We start from the raw sequence: 25218 nt of genomic DNA on the forward strand, positions 1-25218 counted from the left end.
AACGTGCTGTATAAAAAAGTAAATAAAATAAAATTCAAAAATTGGAAAAGAAAAGAATACAGAAGACCCTGATGACAGTTTTACTCCTGTTACTTTAATCTTAGAACTCAAATTTAATTAGAAGGTAACTATTCTCTTCTAAACTATTCTAGGACCAAGGGATTCTATTATAATCTGCATTATTTCCACTGTTACCACACAACCTTGACATAAACACATGCAACTCTCTTGCCCACCACTTAGATCTAATAATATATTGTTCTTCAGTGGCAGGATGTGTGTAATGTACAATTTAGTAAGTATAAAGTCAGATACCAAGAGTTTCTGCTGCTATCTGGCCATCAAGTAGCTTGGAAGTGATGATATTTGCCAGGGTCATTTCCTTTTTCTGCAACAGGCATCTTTGTTAAATTAGCAAAGTGTACAACAATTTTGTATTGTCCACTTTGCTTATCTCAAAATTCAACAATAAATCCCTTTACTGTGTAAAATGGTTTAAACTGATACTCAAAAGCTGTCCTAGGAGTCTTCTTGTCTACCTGTGCTCTTGTTTACTCCAAAACTTCTTGGCTCAAATTGCTTTCTTAGGCAATTATATTTGGCATAGGATCAAAAGTGAATGTTTTTTAGTGAGGCTGATGCCAGATAAGTTTTTATTATATTTAGAAAAAAAAGTAACTGGAAATAAATGTAAGTCATTCAAAATAAATGAGAGGTTTAGAAATCCCTATAATTCTTTAATGGTACTATTTGGACTCACCATCCAAGCCAGTTTTAATCCAACCAAGATACTGGGAAGCAGAGCACACAGATTTGCCCATCAAAGCAATGAGGGTGCTGGAGCCCAGGGTTTCTTGATCCTGCTTGCAAGGTTCTCCTGTGTAATAGCCACGGGCATAAAGAACTCATCCAACAACCCAGGCAAAGCCCAAGCCAGAAACTATATGCAGGTGGTAAACACCTCTAACAGCTAAAAAAGTAAGAAGGGAGGATACACTTCCAACTAGATTACTAGTTTACTATGAAAGGATATAACTCAGGAATGGCTGGATGGAAGAAATGCACAGGGTAAGGTATGTGTAAGGGGTGTGGAGCTTCCATGCCCTCTCAGGGCACAGCACTCCCCCAGCACCTGCACATGTTCACCAACCCAGAAGCTCCAAAAATGGATTTCTTCTCTTTTTCCAAACTTCATAAACCTTCTCAGCTCCCCTAGTTGTCTAGAGCAATCACTATGATCTTCACACCAGCCATTTATCACTGTTCTCTCAAAATTCACCAAATATGGACAAACCCATAGAAACGAGATGAAGTAAGATAAACAAGTCCACCTCTCTGCCAAACATTTCTTAAAATAATTAGGAATGCCCTTGAAGAATCTGTAATATTATCAAGTGAGGAAAAGGGAAAGGTCAGTACAAAATGGGCTGAGAAATTTTCATAATTTCCAAATTTGGAGATGCTTTTCAAAGAAAGAAAAATACGTAAAAGGGTATCTGTCATTATGGGAAAAAAATGGAGAAAAGGATAAGAAGGACTTCATGTAATGTGGACCCAGAAGTACAAGAAGCCAGTACATTTCATCAATCACTTCATTATTTTACTATGATAAGCAAGTTTGAATACAAAGTAATGAGATTGAGGTAGCAAGTTACATATGACAGCCATTCTGATTTCCTTGTGGTCACCAAATAGAGCTAATGTTGCTATAAATTATGAAAATGAATTAATTATTCAAGGAATATCTAGAAAGCATCTACTTGAAAGTGCTCATAGCTTATTGAGGAAGATGGAAACAGACATATATATATACTAAAATGTATTCAATGTATTAACAGATCTATACTGATACTTAAGCGGAAGATGGAAACAGACATATATATATACTAAAATGTATTCAATGTATTAACAGATCTATACTGATACTTAAGCCGGTGGTATATCCCAAAGAGAGCAAGGTAGAACTTTAAGAAAACACTGAAAATAGTATTTTACTAGAGGGAAAAAATATGCAGTGAAAGCTTGTCCTCTAAAAAGGATTGAAATGTAATACAGCATTAGCTTGCAGTGGTGTTTTTCTCATTTCATTTTATAAGTAAAATATTAAAGGTTAACTGAAGCTGATCTGTGACCTCTCACTTTATAATACTATGAAGAAAACCATTGTTTAAAACATATTTCTTAGAATAACAAAAGCCAAAGAGACAAATATATTGGGTTGGATTCCTATTTTTGCTTTTTTAGTGTAAAATTCCCTTTATTATTATTAGTATGTATGCATTTCTTCAGGCTGTATGTTTAGAGACTTGGAAATCATGTCAACTATGATGAAGAAAGAATTTTCTAAACTAACAAATTCTTCTGTACACCATGCTTTATTTCAGTATTGGCAGGTTTCAATGTGTTTTGCTATAAAGACACATATGTAACTATTGAAAATATTAAAATAGGCTTTAAAGTTAGAAAACAATTCATATAATTCAAGCAATCATTCAAAATAACCTTGTCTCTGTGCAGAGATGTCATGTAAGCTTCAGAATACTCTTTTCTTCACCACATTATCAGATTAACCTGGATCTGCCTCACTTACACACTTCCTTCGCTGAAACTTGAACTCCTGGGAGATTTATGAACTCCTAGGAGATTATCAAGATTCTCTACCTTGCAGGGAGTTGTATGAAACAATGCATTTTGCGGTCACAATATGCTTTATGAAAAGTAATATTATCTCAGATCACTTTGCAGACTTTGAATATGTTCTTTGTTCCTTTTAAGTATCTTATATCAAATGAGATTCCTCTTTCTCAACTCCCGTAACTTTTATGCACAATGTTCCTGACATCTGGAGAAAATTTCTGGATATCAAATTCAGATAGCCTGTCCATCAAGTGGTCAAAACTGCCACCTACTGGTCAGTCTTCAAATCTATTTTTCAGTTCACCCAAGCATTGCCTTACCATGATAAGATCCCTTGCTTCAAAACAGTAAAAATCAATTATAATACCAGACTTACAACAAAGCTCATCCTGTCTAGGGTGATCCAAAAATACCAAATTGCACAAACCTGCCAATAAAGTCATCCCTTTTCCCAGCGTCTCTGTCCCATGCAGTGATATCAATGATTCCGCCTCTTTCTTCATAGAGATGAAAATCAAATTGTTCTCTCCACTGAGGATTCAAAGTTTTTGGCATAATCTGGAAAACCAAAAAGTCATTACTATCTCCTCAATATCAGTCTTAAAAAATTTAACTTGAGATATAAATCAAACTTTATGTACTATCTAGAAAAGCATGTGAGCTTCTAGAAATGACGGAAATAAGTCATTAGATCTCAGTATCTTTACTACATGTTGTATGAGAGAACCCAAAAGAATGTGTCCTGAAAACCAACAGGCACCCTCTCATTATTTTGAGTAACAGATAACAGATATGAGCTACATAGAAAAGGCAAAGAGTCTGTAAGTGGAATAGCTCACTCAGATACTAGCATTTATTTTACATAACCAGTTAATACACAGATATAACTCGTAGGCTGTCATCTTATAATAAAGGAAGATGAGGATTCCCAGAGTTTTTTTCCCTCACTTCCCACACACATAAGAATTGCGAGCTGAATAATGAAGAAAATGGACAATGAAGTTCTGTGGGAGAAAGAGGAAAAAAAAGTAATTTCGGGGTGGTCAGGCAAACTTTTACCTTAAAATTATAGCACTGATGTATCATCCCAATTTTATACATGGAGAAACTGAGACCTGAGGTTTAAGTGACCCACCTACAGTAACTAGGATTTAGTAGCTAGACGCTAACTCAAGTCTTTTGTTAGAGCTTCAGATCTCTTTCCCCAAAGCACTATGCCAAAAATGTTTGTGAATTAATATGTTTGTGAATTAATATGAATATGTGTGTGTTGCATATATAAGAAAGATATCTTATCTGACGTGCAATTTTGTAACTTCAAGTATTCAGATAAGACACCTGGTGGAATCAATGAATCAAGTGACTCATACTGATGTGTTTTAAAATTCCATTCACCATTGAGTTAGACCACAATCATATTTGTTTCCCTACTCTTTCTTTTTAGCAGGAGGGCCTGTAGCGGCCTTTTCTCTTTTTAATGTATGAGAGACAGATCTTCAGATGTAAAGACTCTGAAAGCAATGAAGTATGTTATGTGCAAAGGTAACGCAAATGAATCACAATTTTTAAAGTTCATAATCTGAAATTAATCAGCAATAGATCATGGAAAGAAAGAGCAAAGAGAGACACATGTCCATAGCTGGGTTTCATATTTCATACCTAAAGAGCAGAACTATAAAAATAAGTAATGTTTTAAGCCTACCAGAACATGGAAATAATGTTAATTGATAAAAGACAAGATAGAAGTGGTCACAGGTGCCTATTTTTGGGATCAGTAGTTTCTTTAAAATGTTATTATTAAACCCATGGCAGAAAAAAAAAAGACAGCACCGGATGGATGGTATGACAATTCAAATGTCTCATAATTGGGTTCAGATGAACTCCTTCAGTATTTTGGAGAGTGGTCCGTCTTACTTATTTGGCCAAAAAAGAACTTAAGCTTTCAGTTTTCTTCTGTAGGATTCTCTTCCCTATATGATTTCCTATAGGTCAGAAGTGATGCCTTCCCCTTCGATGTGGGCACTTAAGAAGGTAACAAATCAGCCTGCTAAGAGATCACCTCTGTGATATTTCTAATACAAGATGGGTGAAATCAGTTGTCCCAAGCTCTCAATGAATACCAGCTATAGAAGCGGACCATTAAAGAGGCTGTATTTGGGCTTCCCTGGTGGCGCAGTGGTTGAGAGTCCGCCTGCCGATGTAGGGGACACAGGTTCGTGCCCCAGTCCAGGAAGATCCCACATGCTGCGGAGCGGCTAGGCCTGTGAGCCATGGCCGCTGAGCCTGCGTGTTCGGAGCCTCTCCGCAATGGGAGAGGCCACAGCCGTGAGAGGCCCGTGTACCGCAAAAAAAAAAAAAAAAGAGGCTGTATTTGGATGTAACACAGATAAATGTAACTATCACTATATAACCATGACTACTATGACCTTTACTAATTATTATTATTATTTCTGTTAATAATATGATAGTGATATGAATATTTAATATAATACGTTATTACTAATAATACAAGTGTTATTACATAATATACTTACTACTGCTGCTACTTTTCCTCTTCCTTCCGCTACTACCGTTTATTGAGTATTTATTATGGGCAAAGCAATATTCTAAGCCCTTTACATGCAGGACACATAGTATTCAATCTTCTCAGTAACTTTATTAGGCAGGCATTATTTTAATTCTCATTCTCACAGGTGGGGAAATGGGGGTATGGAGAGGCAAAGTAACTTGTGCCATGGCACACTGCTGTAGTGGCAGCAGGACCCTGGCCCTCTGTTTTCTAAGTAAATTTTTAAAACCTTGCAATCTGCATTGGTGCAACTCAGTTTGAAAAAATGGTTCAGAGTAATGCACAAAGATTTTTCATACATGTCAAATAGTGCTATTTGTAGTACTTGTACTAGTACTAGATGCAGTAGTAATAGTAGCCAACATTCTTTGAGCACTTTATGTGCCAGGCATTGACTTAGGTTTGCTCCGGCTTTTCTTTTTTTTTTTTAAAGAGATTAGTATTATTCCTAGTATTAATTAATTAATTAATTAAATTATTCCTAGTATTCCTAGTATTATTCCATGTGATAGGTGAAGAAACTGAGACATAGAGAAATAGTTTACCAAAGGTCACATAGTACATAAAGTAAGAAATGCAATACAATTGTTAGCACTGTTGCCTGACATGATGTTGAAAAGTAGTTCTGTAAAGCATTAAAAAAGTGTCTAGTGTTTTCACGTCTCAGAGCATGGCTATTAACCAACCACTGCCTTCCAAGCACTGATGGGAACACAAAAGAGATAGGTCACCTTGCTCTTGTACTTCTGATGTCCAAGCCGGAACTTCACATAGGGGTCACTCAACCCATTTGAATCCATCGCCTTGAGGTCTCGCCCCTCAATCAATGTGATGCTGACTATACCTCTCCAAAGATGTGGTTTTCTGTGTACGTCTGACATACGTAAACTTTGGGTCTGAAACTTGTGGCAAAGGAAAAAAAGAATTAGATTACTGTGTTTTAAACCAAAATACCACATTTGGCGTTACTCTTTCATCTGTTATAGTTTTTCAAAAATAAAAAATATGCAGTTACAATTTTTAAAAATAAAAACAATTAATAGATTATTAGTTATTTATTATACAATTATTGATAAATATGAAATTATTATCTCATAAATTTAAGGCTGTTGTGTAAGAGAGGTGTGTGCTCAAAATAAAGTCTACTTCTTCAACTCTTAAAATTACATGTAGATATTTTAAGAATATCACAGAATATTTGCATATGTGTCAAATATGCCTGTCTAAATATGTATAAATAAATATAAAAGGCCTCATCCACACTGTGATATGTAATTTTTAATTAGTAACAGTTTTTTTGCTGCTTCAAAGTTTTTATTATGAAAAATCATAATAAACACATCTAGCATTTGTCAGTAACAGTTTTTGAAAAATTTTTTTCGTGTTACAAGTGGATTTTACAGGCGGTTTTTAGTTCTAAGATTAGTTTTAAGTTCTGTTCAGACAACTTTAAAACTTCTTTATTGCCACAATAAGAGATAACTGAGTTTCAGCTCTCTAAAAAACTACTTAAGGTACCACAGAACAGAGAAAAGTCAATATGCCCTCCCGAGATAGCTTGCTTATGCCTGAAACTTGCATCACAAATTTTAAAAATTACATATGTGATTAATATTGGCAGGTATGTTTCTGGATTTAGTTCTCTAGTATTTGAACATTTTCTTTAATAACTTTTAATTGCTCAATTCTAAGTCACAGTACTCAAGCCAGTGAACAAACTCAGAATTTTTAAAAATCAGCAAGTCTAAAAATGCCATATAATCTCTTGAACTAAATAGCATATAAAACAAGCCAGACAAAGTAGCTAAAATGTTAAAGATCTTTTCAATCTGGATCCAGAACCAAGGAGTATTATAAAAATTGCTGGGTTTTTTTTATGTTTTTTTATGTTTTATGTTATGTTGTTTTATGTTTTATGTTTTTTTTACGTTTTCTTCACTTATAGTGATTTCATGAAGAAATTCAATGTTTCTCTCAACCTCAGAGTACTCCACTTCTAAATTATGGATTAGCTCTACTTTTGGCCTAATTCCTTCCACACTAAAGTGATAGTTTATTTTGTATAACTCCCCGTCCCACTTTGAATTCTTACTTTTTCCCCATACCATCATAATGGCATAGCCATTTTTTATTTATCATCAAAAGTCATGCGTTTCAGGATGCTTTTTAGGAAACTGAAAACTATATTCTTCAAAAGATAATACTTTTAATATTTGAACATGTCCATGGAAATCTTTCTAAATCACATTGCATATTTCCCTGCCTTGGTGATCAGCAAATTTTACACACCACTTCTTGGTGGCTCTGCCTTATTAATATCAATACAGGACTTTGTCTACACATCCCTCACCTCTGTGAGCCCAAGAGCAGTGTCACCTGTGTTCTGAAGAGAAGCCAAGGTTACATGCAGCACCTGTAACTTCCGAAGGACTCCATACCCCACTTCAGTGAAGCCCCTCTGCTCCCATCTGTTTTATATCAATACATTGGGTTTCCACATTGATTTTGTTTGAACCAAGGATTTCTCAGATTAAAATAACTGTTTAGAATTCATGGCACCAGATAATTTTCAAGGTTTTTTTTTTTTTTGGTTCTAAGATTTCATGCTACTTATTTTATATAATGCAGCAATCGATTTCAGTGCCTATCTATCTATCTGACTACTGCTGCTCTTGAGACTACAACAGCAGACTCTAGAGAATCAGGTTCTCAACTATGCATCTGAAACTTTTGTTAAGGGGTATGAGTGGCAAAGAGGGAAAACAAATTTTTGGCAAGTAAGAAAAAATAATTATCTTAGCAAAGACTAAGGAGTTAAAAACTACCCATTTATATAGAGCTTTAGACTTTGAAAGTGCCTATATATACATTACATAATTTGGTTTCCACTAAAACCCTATGAAGTAGGAAGGCAAGTCCTGCTATTTCCATTTTACCAATGAGGAATTTGAGGCTCCAAGTGGCTGGGCTAATAAATGGTGGATATGGGACTAGAACCCAGTATTTCTGACCTTTATTCCGAGCTTCTTCCAATATTGGTCTTTAGGGCAGAGACTCTCCCCGAGGTTTCAAAGTAGTCATGAGTTAAGTACAATGTTGCTAAAGGGTACTCTTCAGTTAGGTGAGTTGCTTATATTTGAAATGACATTCGGTCTATGTTTTCCTATGTGGCTAATACATGGCATCACCTTCCACTTCTCTGTCATACGAGCACATGTATTCATACTTACAACATTCCAGCTTGCAGATGGATATACTTAATGACATTTCCTACACACTCTAGCAGCACAAGTCATACACTGCACTCATCAAATAACAGTTGGGTACAATCTAGGTTACACAGCAACTTTGGTTAGCAATGCTGAGTTAGGTTCTTGAATGGTACCATGTCTGAAACCCTTACTTGCTCTCTCCTCCTCCCATTTTTCACAGGAGAACAAGAATTTTACTTTTAAGATAAGAAGGAATGCTTTCCATGGGATCCTTCATGCTTTCACAGAAACAGAATGAACTTAATGGAGGCTTTACCTAGTGCCACTAGTTGTGACCAAATGCTTTTCTATAACCTGGAAGAACATTCCCAAAACGACTTGGGAAGCTAAGGGGTGGGGGGTGGAGGAGGGGAGAATATTTCTTAACAAAAACAGGGCTAGTGATTGTGGAATTTAAGGTGACCTGTATAAAAGGCTAAAAGGAAAACAAAGGTTGGGTTCTAAAAACATACTAACCAAATATCATTTTAAAAGTGATTTTTTTTAAATTTATTTTTGTTAAAATGGTACTCTTCTAAAAAGAGACTTCTTAATTCAACTGTGATTTGACCAGCTACATAGTCATGAAACAGATAAATATTTAGTTTGAGTGTGAAGAATAGGAACTTGAAATAAAATTATAAGGTAAAGGGGGAAGATATAAAACTTAGGCTATTGGGCTTCCCTGGTGGCGCAGTGGTTGAGAGTCCACCTGCCGATGCAGGGGACACGGGTTCGTGCCCCGGTCTGGGAAGATCCCACATGCCGCGGAGCGGCTGGGCCCATGAGCCATGGCCGCTGAGCCTGCGCGTCCAGAGCCTGTGCTCCGCAACGGGAGAGGCCACAGCAGTGAGAGGCCCGCGTACCGAAAAAAAAAACAAAACAAAACAAAAACTTAGGATATCAACAGGAGAAAAGACAAGGGCTTAGCATAAATGTCTACTTGCATCTTTCTAGCAATTTCTGACTATGTGACTTGGGCACATTGCTCCCTCTCTGGGCCTCAGTTTTCTTATCTACGGTTCCAGACAGTACACCAGGCCCCCAGGTACTAAGAGCACTGCTCTGTGTGAGGGGGGTGGTCAGGGGGTGGGGTGGGGGTCTGAGTGGAAAAAAAGTATATTCCACAAACAGAGAAGATTTAATCCACTTAAGATAGCTAATACTAAACTTAGTTTTTAAATCAAAGTTTTGGGGAACTCATTGGGGAACAAGTAGAATTCCACAACTAAAACAAACAAACTTTGAAAAGCACTAGGGTTAATGCTCCCCAACATAGCTTCTGAGTAACTTGCTGTTCTGGTTAAAGTTTCCTTCCTCTGTATAGCAAAGTTCTCCAAGTATGGTCCACAGAGCAGTGGCATCAGTGTCACTCAGGAACTTGTTAGAAATTCAGATTCTTTAGCCCCATCCCAGACCAACGGAATCATCAGCTCTGGATGCAGGGCCCACTGCTCTGGTTTAACCAGCCCTCCCGGGAGGGGGGGTCTGATGCACACTCAAGTGTGAGACCACCACCCCCTGCCCCTGTTTTGAAAGTTCTAAGGTACATGCACACTGGTCTTCTCCTATGTTCTAATAACTAGTATTAATTACTATAATCGTAGACATCATCCACTCTCTGGCATGGGTACTATATATGCTAACTAAAGTCCCTCTTTAGTTCTGCTTCCTAATTTACTGATGAGAAAAGCACATTGGTCTGGATATTTGGAACATTTAAAGAGAGAAGTAGGAGGCCGTTGAAAAATTATGTGGTTTAATTTATTATTTCCTTTGTTAATGATTTTTCTAATAGGATGTATCTAAATAATTAACTGAATAATTGATAATTGGTCAACCAAAAATTACTTATTGAGCACCTAAAGGGCAAGGAGTGTTAAATACACCCAAGAAATCCCTCAATAAAATTAACATATTACAGCTGGTACTTAGTCATCTAAGGTAATGTTTTCAACTATGTCCTTGTTGAAATAGGAGGGAAAGAAAAAAGGAGGGAAGAATAAAAAGGAAAAGCAACCCAGCTTCGAAGCAAAGAGCCAACTCCAAAAAGGAAAAAGTACTCTTTGAACTTTTAAAGCAGTAATTCCCCAGTCTTAACGGGCAATTTGTTGAAATCGCCAGGCCTGATCCTCCAGGATATGATTCAGTTCTTGTGGGCAGAGCTGCACGTGTTTCTCCAACATGTGCCCACGTGGTTCTCATGCACACTGAAGTTCAAGATCCACTCTCATAAGGAATATTCGTCCAAGTTCAGATTTAATAAAGAATATCAAGATATCAGGTAATAATACAAATTTCAAAGTCTCAGGTAATTAGTCACAGGCATGTATCTTTAGTAAGATTTTAGAATTAGTGAGCTGGCATTTTAAACAGAATATTAGTTTATGCACATTATCCCTTGCAAACGAATTCAAGACTTCAATCCCTTTTCATATACATAAAAGATGTTAGGATATGGAATGGTTTTCAGGAAAGTAAGTCAGCCATGAGAGTTCACAGCTCACGTAAGCTCAGAAAACATAAACAAACTGGTTGAACTTACTTGTGCATTTTGGTAATGAGCATTCTGAAGCTCTGCTCTGCAGAAGCCCAGGACAGGAAAAGCAGTCCTGCCACATGTCTGGATGGAAATGAATGATCAGAGCCGTATGGGAAATCTTTGGGCAACTATCAACACCTCATGTCAATCAGTTTAGCATCACTCTTTAAAAAATATTATTTGAAAAAAATATGTATTTGCTTCTCAAGTCACTGTCAGAAAATGTCTCCTAACACAGTGAAGACAAATGCCAATGCCACGATAGTTTCCAGCTCCTTCTTTAGTAACATAATGCTGCAGTGGTCAAGAAAATAAAGTACAGAGATTGTATGGTGATGGATCCGGTTTGAGTTTCAGGGTTTTATTAGTAGGTGTAGCAGAGAAAAGAAACAGAGCAAGAGAAATCATGGAAAGAATCACTTTCTCAAGCCTGTTGCTCCAAAATTTCTGGAGACTGTTTCCAATGTCAAAAAAGTGGTAAGCCTCCAGAAGAATAAATGTTGCCTGGACAGGCAATAACTATAATCATGTTAACTGCGTCCCACATATGAATCTTTTGTAACTTTTAAAGAGATATTTCTAAAGTAACAGAGAAATTTTGCCCCACACAATACTTATCTTTGTTGCCTTTGCTACTAAAAAAATAAGCCTAAGTTCCCTTCACTATTAAGACCAAGAGCAGCAAGAGATGGATAAAAAAGATACAGATGAACAGGAAACAATGGAAGGGAATTATCATGTTGGAGCTAAAAGTCTGTATTAAATGACTTCTAGAGCAGCTAGACAAAGTTTCCAAACAACAGAATTATGATGAGAATCATCAGCTTTGCTAATATCAACAAGGAGGACTGAATTCGCCAGTCTGAAAGATGGGTTAGATCGCACAAAGAAGTAAACATGTATTGAGCAGGTATTATGTGCTGGAGTTTTCATAATCCAGTGTTTTTCATGACAAGTGTTTTTAAGGTACAGAAACTGAGGCACAGAGAAGATAAATACCCTACTTAACGCCAAATGGCTAGAGATTGGCAAGTCTGAGATTTGAATCTGGAATTGCTGATAACTAACTGACGATTTTCCCCACTACATCTCAATTTGTGGACAGAGCCTATGAAGTTCAACCCCAAAAATGCATTTAATTTGTACAGGATTTTTTGAAATACTCTGACTTATGTTTAGATGAAATATATCCCTGGGTATAGGTTACTAAGAAAGGCTAATCAAGGGCTTAAAGGAAGAAAAAGTTTTCGAGTGGTAGTAACTCTAGCATATATTGTTAAGCAAAACATATGTTTGCTTAACATATGTTAAGCAAAACTGTACTCTGTAACTGTAGTCTCATTAAAAAGGTGGTGAAGTTGTAGAATCTTTCCTACAAATTAAGAACACTTCTATGTTCCAGTTCTCGTTAATAAAGTTTACTAATTGCATTCCTTAAAAACTGGATCACTAATGATAAATTCCTATTATTCTAGATCCTGATTAAAACAGAGAACAAAACCAAAAAAGTCTGTTTAGACTTAACAGTGGCTAAAGGAACATTCAGTCATACCAATCTTCTCCCTGTTGTGTGCAAATAATCCTTGGCTTTTGTTATCTCGTTTTTTTTTTTTTTTTTTTTTTAACCTGTGTACAACCTAATCCTTCTAAATGAGACCTAGACACTATGAAACTGGAGTGAAAGACATTGCTTGTGTCTTTACAATGGCTGTGTGTGGAGGCAGCCCTTTCCTCTATCTTCAGCACAGAGGTGCACATGCTTTCATTTAATCAAATGATCCACGGACACTACAAAGAAGAGATAATGACAGCCTGGAATGACTGTTTTGTGCTGCAAAGCTTGGAGCGTGGAGCAATTATTAGCTCAATCCCAGGCACAGGCATGTTCTATCTTTCCCTTTTCCTGCTGAGTTTATTCCAGTGAATTGCACCTGGATGATAAGTCCAACAAGTAGATTTGTTCTACAGTCCATCCATCCGCTCAAAGCAGGATTGCCTTTACAGAAAACCTTCCCAGTGCTTTGTCCAGCCTAGTTTGAAGTGTCTCATCTAATAATAAGGCTTCGATCCCTTTTTTTCTTAGAAGATGATTCACTGGCACTATAATACTTAGAGAAATTCTCCAGGTTTTTATCTTTAAACCTTCTTTCCTATTTCTACTGCTTCTTGATACAATTTACATTGTCAGGAAGGTATTTATGTTTACTTCAGATGTTCTAACTACCCTCTCTAAACTTAACTGGCCAAACAAATGATCTTAAGCTTTTACTATATTTGCTCAAAATATATACTAATAGAAAAGCACCATATAACTTGTAACCCTGTTGGTTTGCTGAAGTAATCTATAGGTTTCTACCAATGGTATGGTAAAGAAATAATGAGTCCTGTGTTTGACTTACAGAGACATTTTTCGAGACTTTAAATTAAAAGTTAATTCTTTTTCCTGAGGGTCTTACTTTCACACCTATTGATAGAAATAATACCTGAACTTTTCTTGGGTGTATGTCACATACAGTTGAGTTGTTCAGAATGTAAACACTTCCGCAAAGGATCACATTCTTGTTTTACAAAGGCAATATCTCTCCTTGGTCTGCAGGGTCTTCCTTTAACCATACTTCTGTCTGATCCTACCACAAGGTAGTGCTCTCACATAACTCTGGATTGTTCTCTATTCTATGCACTCCTTTTCACCCATTTCATATTACGATTTTGTATGAGGTATCTTGGCATAGCCCAGCCTTCTCCATTTAAACAATATTAAAATCTCTCTTTAATTCACTACAATGCTCTCATAAGATGGATTGTTCAATTAGCTCTCAGTCATCAGAATCTAAATGTCTAGTCAATGGAGATAACTGAGAAGGAACTTAAATGTACTAAATATTTGAAAGAACTGCACTGAATTACCATCCTTTAATGGGAAGTTAAAAGTCTTTAATGAAATTGTGACTTAGAGTAATCCAATTGGCTTCACATATTTTTATTACTCTCATGAGAAACACGATAATTGCCATAACCACTGCTTAATGTTTTGTGTCCTAAGATACCATGTTTTGATAAATTATAAATGGCATGCTTTTGGAAAAATTAGAATATCCCTTTATCACTTTTCTTTCCATTATTCTGCTCTCAAGAAAATTAAGATACAGCAAGTAGCACTGACATTCGTTGAGCAAGTTCTCAACAGGGTTAGTTTCACTCGGTGTAACTCAGGTACTGTCTCCTGGACACATGTATTAATCCTTAAAAATAAGCTGTTAAATTTTTCTTTCAAATCACATTCTATTTAATTCACGAAGCACACATAGTCTCTTCATGTAAGATTTTATCTGAGCTGTTAGGTTTTCTGCATATCTGAAAATGTTATGGGAAACCTCTTTTCATATACATCTCCTCTAAAAGTTCATCAGAATACAAATATTGCTGGGGCAAAGGTCAATGAGGCTGGGTATCAGAGTGACCTTTGACTGTGAATATGAAAGATCACACTGATCTAAAGCAGACTTGGTCACTGATTTTCTGATTTTGTAAAATGGAACCTAAAATACAGCAACATCACAGCCCTGAAACATATCTACTCATTGGTGGCTTAAGGAGCTGCGGAGGAGAGGGTCATATAACGCAATAAGAATTTGAAAGGCTGTCAATGAAGACTAACTAAGGGGCAGCTCTACTTATATATCGCATCTCTATTCATCAACCCCAAAAGGAACTCGAGTGCTTTAAGTCTTCACCAAAACATTTATTTCTATGACATTCAGAAAGAGAAATATTGGCCCTGATCATACCATTTAGGTACTCCAGGGCAATGGCATCACTTCTCTGGGCCTTAGTTTCCTCATTGGTAAAATAAATGACCCCGAAAGGTTCTGCTTTTATGACTCCATTTGTTTGTCACTCAATATATGCTCAGAAGAAAGACAATAGACCACTGTACTTCAGATACAAAAAAAGCTATCTTTTAAATGTGCATATTTGATATTCTAAAATAAGACAGTTGGGCTTCCCTGGTGGCGCAGTGGTTGAGAGTCCGCCTGCCGATGCAGGGGACACGGGCTCGTGCCCCAGTCTGAGAAGATCCCACATGCCACGGAGCGGCTAGGCCCGTGAGCCGTGGCTGCTGAGCCTGCACGTCCGGAGCCTGTGCTCCGCAACGGGAGAGGCCACAACAGTGAGAGGCCCGTGTACCGCAAAACAAACAAACAAAAAAACAAACAAACAAAAATAAATAAAATAAGACAGTTTAAGAGATTGAGAAAGGTTAATAAAGAATATTTAAGGATGGATACAACCAAATGGGAAGTACTGATAAGTGGAAGACTAATTTGGAAGTAGAAAGTGAAAAGAAGATGCTGAAAAAAATCGTTTGAAAAGAAAACCCTTGAAAAGTAGTGTTTATGGAGTTGGTCCTGGTGGCAAGTCTTCAAAATGATCATGCTGCATATTTGCCGCATGCAGAACAGACACAACACAGAACACCCCTGAATTCTGCTTGGTTGGCATATGAATTCACAGTAATTGTGGGTCTTAAGAAAACAGAGAAAAAAAATTTCCCAAAAGCCATTTTCCATTTAAAGTAATGGGACAATTCGAAAGCAGTCACTCTGTGTGTTCATGGATAATGCATGAACATATAAGAGGAAATATTATTTCACCAACGATACAGAATAACATCAGTGAAGGCAGCCATCAGTAGACTGAAAGGAAATGAAGAGGCTATAATAATTAAAATGAGCTCACACAAATACAAGACTGCAAAAAAAAAAAATGTGTGTGGAGGAGGCAGAAGATAGATGTGGGTTTACTTGCTCACTGGTCAAGTCGATGCATGACTTAATCTAGTACCTGCCAGTCTGCTTATGAGACACTGCAACAAATCTTAAAATTCTAAAAGGAGAAATGTAGTTTTCAGTCATGAGCAGTTTAAGAGCCAAGAAAAGAAAATGGCAGGGTTTCCCTGGTGGCGCAGTGGTTGAGAGTCCACCTGCCGATGCAGGGGACACGGGTTTGCGTCCCGGTCTGGGAGGATCCCACATGCCGCGGAGCGGCTGGGCCCGTGAGCCATGGCCGCTGAGCCTGCGCGTCCGGAGCCTGTGCTCCGCAATGGGAGAGGCCACAACAGTGAGAGGCCCGCGTACCGCAAAAAAAAAAAAAAAAAAAAAGAAAATGGCAAAGTTCTATGAGTGTAGCATTTTCATTGCAGTATCTATTGCTAGGTAATCACGTGCCAAGTGAGAACATTCAAAGAAAGAGGGAAACTTTTGAAGGCAAAGCAGTGAGTGCATTAGTAAAAATGCATAAATCATTAGCAAAAAGGCATAAATTACGCCTTGCACAATGCAGAATTAAAGCAGAGGAAAAGGATGACAGAACTCATTATGTTTAAGTCATGAAAGCGTAAATAACATTAAATTGCAATGGCACTGAAAACAATTTCTCTGTGGAATTTTCTTTTTTTTTTTTTTATTCAAAGCAAAAGCAGAGTTGCTGTTTTCTAATTCATAGGATTTTTTTTTCCAAAGAAAAAACACTATCTAGTATGTGTATAGTACAAGATCAGCGTAATAGAAGTAAAATTTTCCCAGATAGATGAAACAGATTTTACAAGAAGGGAAAAAGAACCTTTATGGACCCTCTAGACAGTGCCATCATATTCCTGAAAGATCTGTGGGCCTCTAATTGTTAAGAATCTGGGATAAATTTGGGCCCACAAGGAACTGATTTCAAAGCAATATGTTAAATATATGAAGTTCTTAGTTTTTAAAAATGAAGAGTGAGTCACCTAAATGACTTAGAATAAGAGTTAATAAAGAAGACAAATGAATACATCTCTCTGAGAACCTATTTTAAAAAGGGAATTTCTTAATTCACATTTAACTCTCAAAATAACTATTCAGAACCAAAACTCAGGAACATTAATATAAAGGATTTAGACATTACCCTCCAAAAGAACGACTTCACAGAGAAATAAGATCCAACCACTTCGTTTTCTGAGAGTTCCTAAAAATAAACAAATATTTAGCTAAATTTTGAGGTGTTTTGAGAATACTTGATTGGCTCAGCAAAATTAAGACAAGTGAAAACCCTAAAATTATATATGCTAAAGACACTTTGGATGTTTATAAACTGTAAGTTTTTTTTCTTTTTCTGAATAAAGTTTTTTTATTTCAATTAAAGTTTGTCTTATTCATATCTGATACAATGGTAGTAAAGTTTAGAGAGGATTATTTCTGTAATTTTAAAAGAATATACTTACCTCTTTATTAGCTGTTGATTAATATATCTGAGTCTAACATTTTATTTTAAAAAGTAGAACTGCTTAAACATATTTTAAAATTCTGAAATAAACCAGATAATATCCATTCCTTTTAACAAAAAAATTTAATACCACAGACCTTCAGAGCATTTTTAAAGAATGATAACAGAAATCTTATTTATAAACATATACCTAGTCAAATTTGGCTTAATTCCTTACTAAAAACTTCCTAGTTTTATGATATAACATTTAATATATAAGATATAAATTCCTTAGTTAACTGAAGCTCCCCCCAAATAATTTAAAAAATAAACGAATACTAAGAAAAGGTGGCTATTTAGTTGGAAACAAAGCAATGGATTCATATTGGACATTTTATTACTTAATCCTCAGACTTTTATAAAGTGAAACCAATTTGCCTTTAGGAAATCAAAAGCACAGTTACTCACTTTTAAAGAGAACATTTAAATTACATGCATCCTTTAAACTTTCATGTTTTGCATCCTGTTTCTGGGTGTCAGTTATGGTAATATTATGGGAAACTGATGACAGTTATGGGAAAGCATCAGCCTTTGACACTGTGATGTAGAGGAAGCCGTTTTGTAATTTATTTGATTATTCCATGATTTTGTTTTAGCAACTAAGATGGTAGTGGTCCAGCACCTCACATGATACTTAATTATGCATAGTAGGTGCTCAATAAATAGTTGATTGACTGTTAGTCACATGGAATTTCATTTGCTTAAGGATACATATTTCTTTCAAAGTGATCCTTCCAAAAATCATATCAGAAAATAATAACGAACTAAAGTACTTTAGGGTGTGCAGCAATTTGAGTAATTTAAGTTTAGCTAGAATTATATCAGAGATCATCTATGCAATCTACCTGTGCTTTTTACATGAAATCTATTTCTTAATGAAACTAATTACATTTTCCTAAGTTACTTGTATACAATTCGGTCAGGTAGCATACTAATGTCAGGGTCATCGAGAAAAAGTCTTGAGTTTAAGACACGATTTTACCATCACTACAGAGTTATAATTCATTTACCCTTACAGGTATGGTTCTCATCTGCCACACTTCGCACACTGTTGTATCAGTTTCTGAAAAGAAAATTCTAAAAAAATACACTTACATTTGGACGTGAGGGCACAAACCTTAGATGGAATGATTGCAATTTTTTTGATGCTATGCTACTGTTTAACTCAAAGAAACCTTATTCTAGCTTTTGGAAAAGATGCAGCTTTTCCTATTCTACTGCCAATTCTCTTCTTACCTTGATTCCCAGTTCTCTTTCAATTAAGCAGCATGCTTAGCAAAATGTGGATAAATTTTAAAGTATCATATGGAAGAAATTATTTCTCGAAGTTCCTTACACAAATAATTTCCCCAGAGCCAATAACACAAATTATTTAGCTAACATTGAGTTTTTTCTCAATGTTTCTCGATTGCAAAATGTGTTAAATCAATGTGAAAGTCTTGGCTCTAGACTTGACAGTTACAACAACTAAGACAACCATTTAGCATTTAAAAATATTGTTACTTCATTTAAAGTTTAGGTGGTCTAAGGTGATCTAATACTGAAATTGCACCAACTGCATACTCTCCATTCTTCCTCAGATGAACACCGAGGGCAATGATCTAATTATGTGATTAGTATGCAAAGAGCAAAATGAGATTGATGAATTGGCGGCAGGGAGGGGAGATTTTAATTATCAAGATTTAGAACTTACATTTCTCTGTTAAAATTTGAGAAACAAAAATACCAGTCACATTAGGATCCACTGAAGTCCCCAGGCTGTGCTTTTCATGCCATGTTTAACTACTTCTGTCATTATTAACTAAAATTTATATTTCATTTTACAACCCACATTGTCATGTAAATTTAGGTCTTTATTTCAAATGAAACAAGTTAATTTTCCTGTGGACCCTTTTGCCATTTATAGCTCTGATAAATATAAAATTCACAGCAAACTAGCCAAGGCCTTCTTTTCCCTAGAGTTTCTAATAATAACAATAACAGAAAACAATAATAATAAAACACCTGGAATTACGATAATGAGTTCTAAACAAAAGTGGTGATTTTAATATGGAGGGCAAGAAAAGCAGAATAAACTCTTCAAGAATCCCAGGGAAGACTTGTCCTAAATTATAATTATAGATATTTAGTTACACTTCAGTCTCCATCAAGACAAGAGGTTGGCAAGTGAGGGAAAGTGCCATTTTAAAAGTGCTAAAATTATAAAGTAACAACAAATGGAAACAGAACGAAAGCCAGAGGTATCAAGTTGATGAAGGAAAATAACTGAAGTTATTCTGAATGATGAATTGTTGAACTATTTCTGCTGAGATTTTGAATTTATTAAGTAGCAAGATCCATTGGTAATATTGTTTTTAAATCTATTTTTTGCCTCGAAAAAACCAACAGACTAAGAAAATTTCTCCTCAAAGATCAAAAATCCTTCTGTCAATCTAAGAGTTAATGAGATTTTAAATAAAAAAATCTAGAATATGTATTCTTTTTCTCAGAGAAATAAAACTAAAGGACAGTTCATTTTTTCCCATAACAAATGAATATGATGCTATTTTTCACCCTTCTATGTAAAATAAATCACAGAAATCTTCAATGTCTTTGCCATCAGACAAACAAGGATAGCCACTGAACTTTTATTGAAAGTGGTATCTTTTGTTAGCCTTAATACGTACAGGCCTTTAAACCCATTGCGTGTTATTTTAATTCAGCAATTCTATGACACTCAAGACATTCACAATAGATTGGAAATTGTGAAGCCTGAGATTCCAATGTCAAAGTCAAGCCAGGTAGCAGTATTATTACACAGCATGTTTTTATAGGTGTATAATTTCCTTTTATGAATACCTCTTTGGGCATTTAAGAGGTAAAAAATGAATAAATTCATAAGTAAACAATTTTCATAGACTTTCCTGGTCAGACTGCAATCCGTTATCAAAGCTGTGGATCTCGGATGCCTCCGTCAAGTTGACTAAGCCTATCGATGTGTCATTGAAAACAGGGATGTGAAGTAAGTAGAACTGCACACCGAAACACAATTTTCTGGTTCCTCAAATAGATGTTCATATCATTTATACTCATTAAACATAAATATAATCCCCCTGCAACTCCCACTGTCCTTTCAAATATTGTTGAAGGGAGAGAGACAAGGTCAGCTCCCCAGAGGACCCCCCAGGCTGAAGCCTGGCCTTGCTTTGTCTTTTATTTTTTTTAGAAATTTTACCTTAAGTGTTTCATATGTGTGTGTATGTTTGTAGATATGTATATATAAATACATGCATATGTGTGTATATATTGCTGTCAACCAGGGCTTGTCAACCAGTCCTTACAAAATTATGATTTAATTTCATTGTAAACATTTAGGGGGCTTTAAAACCAATAAATCTCCTCCCGGTCACACTCAATTTAACATACATATATACATACATATGTGTATCTATATATGTATATCTAACATATATACATATATGTGTTAAATATATCTGATATGCATTATATGTGTGTGTGTGTATATATATATATATATACCTTTGAATTAAAAAGCCATGTAATGTGTGAACGAACCCTTAGCTCCATCATCCTGGAGTCAAGTTATATTAGTTCCCTTCCCTTTGATCAGCCCAGAAAGGGTCTTGGGAAACCATCAGCTGACTTAGTAGCACACATTAGCAATGTGAAGGCCAGTCTATGACCCCAAATTAAACATCTTAGAGCTAGCACGCAGGCATTATGGAATCCATCTTCTGCCTGAGATTACATTTTGTCCTTTCACTTTGTGCCAACTCATCCAGATTCTCTCCCCAAAGGACCCACAACATTTTAAAAATTCAACATGAGTGGTCAAATAAATGTAATGCCATTGTTACAGAAATCCCTGTAGTTATGAATTACAATACATAAAAATGTATGATATCTTATACCTATGGGAAAACCCTGTCAAAACAGCAAGAAAAAAATCATCTCAATATAAAATTTAATTATGGCGCCATGTATTTTGAGGGGATAATCAAATATTTACTGACATTAAGCTATCTCTATTTTAAATAAACTTACTACAAATTTTAGGAGTGTAATTAATTGAGGTAAAAATACAGTCCTTTAGAATGCAAATGCTCATGCTATTAGCCCTTTGTTTATTGCAGCATTGTGGACTCTTATAAGCCCTAATTATGAGGTTGACTTTATAGCATTTCCAAATAACAGAAATTTGGGGGGACAAAATTAATAGTATTTTTAAAAGAATTTTATATTTCCTTCAAAAACATGTAAGCAACTAATTTTTTCAAATACATAGGCAGAATCATTTGAAATGAGACATCAAAGAAAAGCCATTTTGGTCATTCACAGTTGAGAAAGTCAATGACCAATAAGATTTTCAGTTTTTGCAATTTTTTAAGGATCATCATCTACGTATTATCAGGATATGAGGTCTTTGTAGAAAGGATATGATAATTGTTAAATAATGACTTTTTTCCCCACTATGTCTGACTGTGTGAGACACTTAAAAATGTGTTAATCTGTTTCTCTACCGTTTCTTAAATTAAAGCACTTAGAGGTTTTCACTGATGCATTTTTAATGTGTCATCCAAGGTGTCAGGTTTAACTATGCCCTGCAGACTTACAGTGTTGAGAGTGTTCTCTAGTTTAAATTAACAATATCCTTGCCAAAAGTCTTATTATAAATTGTCTCATTCAACCACTGAATAAAGTGTTTTATAGTTCATTAAAATTATGCTAAGTGATTAAAATAAAATCTTTATAAAAATGATATATTACTAAAAAAATAAGCCATCAAGTAACAGAAGATATGCTAATGAGATGTCATCACATAGTCATATTATATTATTCAAAGGATGAACTCTCTTTAAAGCAATTTTCAACTGTTATTGTTGAGAATAGAAATTGCAATGTGTATGTCTTTATATTATCACAATGGTTACTTCTCATAGAATTAAAGTGATTTATTGAAAGCACATAAGTTTATTATCATACCCACTGATAAACTCATTCTTCTATGTTAAAACACACACAACGTAGTATAAAATCATTTCTGCTTGCCATCTATAGAGGCAATTATTTCATTATTTATTTTCCATTTTTTGTTGGACCCCCACAGAATTTATTCACAAAATTCATATACACCTTCTCTTCCAAGCTCATGAAACTTTCTTGTTGAATAATTTAGCCTTATAATAAATTATCAATGATAAGCTTCTTCTAAAGAATAAAATATTACAATAACTCAAAGCATCATCATTTCTCTGCCAAAATGCATTTTGTCACCGAAGTATAATACTTTGACCAGGATAATTATCCAGTTGCCCAAGTTTATGGAGACATCGATCCCTTCCTTCCTTCTTAAAATAACATTTTTCTACAACAGCTGAGTGTGGGCAGAATTAGAAATGTGCACAATGGAAAGTGTGCTTGTGGAAAACCAGAATGAATGTTTTAAAGGATGCTACTATCCCCAAAAGAGGAAACACTACGGAATCCGTAATTATTTACTGGCTAACACACCATTTAAATATAGCATGTACTTTATACATTCTTCCTTTTCAGGGGTAAGTTTAGGTGTATTTTTTTCCTACTCATTATTAGGTGGTAACACATTTACTCCAAATAATATCTAAGTCTGTCCTGAACAGCAATTACTCCTCAAGTCAGCTCTTCACCCCTCTTGTTTTCATTAGTAAATACAACCCCACATTATGTGATTGCCACAGATTAGATTTCCATAGCAGAAAAAATCTGCTATCGGCAAGACAATGAAAATGAAAAGCAGATATTTAAGTAATGGAAAATTCCATGAGCTGATGAAATTGTATACAGGGGAGATGTGCATATTAAAAAGCTAACAATGTCAATAAAGCACTTCCCCGCTCCATGGTTATATCACTTCTGCAAAAAACAAGCAAAGAAAAACTCCATACTGGAGAGAATATCTAACAACACTATCTGACTCTATTGAAGTCTTTGCCACAAAGTGTATAATTCTCAGATCTCACCTTCACCATGGGTGCTCAAATACAGGCAGCATACCGAAGCCCTGCTATAAAAAAGTAGACCTCATTCCCAGAAACCAAGATTCCAAAGAAGAAAATGACCTATTTATATGAAAACTTCACCTTTGACTTTGAGCATAGTTCTATCAAATGTAAAATACTTGTATTTAAGTGTCATGCAAATAAATTATATTCTCTTTCCAAAAATAAAAGAGGAAAAATCTTTACTCACACAAGAATCTTTAAGGGGAAGGCTGAAATCATTAGAAAAGGGATGCATTTCCACAACACAGTAACATAGTAACACACGCAACTACACGTACAGTCATTTATCCCTTAGTTTCTCAGGAAGCACAATTTACTTGAACATTGTCCTCCCTCCTTCAATCCCTGGAGGAAAGAATTGGGGGAGCAGTCTCATTGTATGTGAAGGATGGCGGACTAGGTGGTAATTGAAATTTCAAACTTTCCCTGGATTTTGAATTTAACACTCTGCTCTTGTAACACTAATATGGATGAATACGGCATATATTTTAGGGGACATTGACAAACTGAATGAATTATCAGGTACTCAGTATGTTCTCAATGGAAAAAAAAATGATTTTTTTCTACACAGCATTCAATATCCCCATTAAACTTTATAAAACTGAAAATCCCTTAGGCTAAAAACCCAAAAGCCATATTACCATGTACACTAAAATTAATCTCCCAATGAGTGCAGTTAGACACAGGGAATTCTGTGTCATCAACGGCCAGCTAGAAAATTCACCAGCTTGAATGTACAATTGGATTATTAGTAATTAAAAACTCTAAGAAGTTTAGACATAAAAATAGTAAAGAGTAGATGTTTATTTATTTATTTATTTATTGTAGATCAAAGGAAAAGACATGGATTTATGTTGACTGAATTGATCCTTAAAATTAAATTTAAATATCAATTAAATGAACTATTTAAAGAAGAATCTTTATGTTTGTTCTTTTACCTCACAATAAAATGGATTATTTCCACTAAGTAATACTAAAAACTATATAATATCCTGTTCTAGCATTACATGTTAACTACAACTGGAAGAGAGATATTGCTACATATTAATGGATTACAATGTTTTTACATAGATATAGTATAAGATAGACACAGAATGAAGAAAGCCAAATTACCTGAATTTTTAAACATATATACTTTCAAGATAACGCTAATTCTGAAGTACAATTACAAAGAAAAAAGTGTAATACAAATATGAACAGTGCAAACATTTCTTTAAGATTGTTGAAATTTTATTTTGGCCTGTAGAAAACATAGTGAACAGTAAGCCAGAAATATTCAGCAATTTTCCTTAATAAATGTTTTTAATTTTATTAAAACGATAAAGGTGATTTTTAATGTGGACCTGACCTTTCTATGATCCAAATTATCTTTTGGTCATTAATTCTATAACAACTGGGAAGAAAGTTTTTACAGTAAGAAATACTTGTTAAAGCAATTAAGACATTACCATAACTAAAAAATCATTTTGATAAGTATTTTCTTAATTCACAATAATGAAAGTGACAAAATCAAAGAAAAATTTAAGTAATAGCATGATTCAATCAGAATGGAAGAAAAAAGATTGTCATGTTCCAGGGTCTAAGAAAATGAATCACTATTCAAAAGGAATACCAACTTTTAAAAACAGAAATTTGAGCAAAAAAGATTTTCACAAATAAAATCCCTTTGATTTATTCCAAGGAGTAGTCATACAAAAGTCAGTTTCATCTTGATATTTATTTGTGTCCATTTATTTGTGTCACCACTGAACAAATTAGAAGCTTAGTTTATATCTTATATATTTTACAAGTTATAAGAAGAGCCAGAGCTTGGTAAGTTATAGGATCCACAAACTCCTCTCACTCCAAAGAGCTATTTATTTCTTGAAGTGAGAAGAGAAA

General features: G+C 35.1%; 1 protein-coding gene across 8 annotated transcripts in view; it reads right to left on the reverse strand.

Moving 5' to 3' along the window:
* The window catches only part of MCTP1 (multiple C2 and transmembrane domain containing 1), a 539066-nt gene that overhangs the window by 216212 nt on the left and 297636 nt on the right, over positions 1-25218 (reverse strand). For 4 of the 8 annotated variants that reach the window (XM_060143288.1, XM_060143281.1, XM_060143280.1 and 1 more), the window contains 3 exons: positions 16940-16999; positions 5938-6108; positions 3065-3195 (listed from right to left, as the gene is read on the reverse strand). In XM_060143288.1, coding sequence (XP_059999271.1) covers positions 3065-3195; positions 5938-6108; positions 16940-16999 — 362 coding nt within the window. The remainder of the gene's footprint in view (positions 1-3064; positions 3196-5937; positions 6109-16939; positions 17000-25218) is intronic. The other 4 variants (XM_060143283.1, XM_060143285.1, XM_060143282.1 and 1 more) reach the window with 1 other exon arrangement.

Source organism: Lagenorhynchus albirostris, chromosome 3 (genome assembly GCF_949774975.1).
Source record: "Lagenorhynchus albirostris chromosome 3, mLagAlb1.1, whole genome shotgun sequence".
NCBI lineage: Eukaryota > Metazoa > Chordata > Mammalia > Artiodactyla > Delphinidae > Lagenorhynchus > Lagenorhynchus albirostris.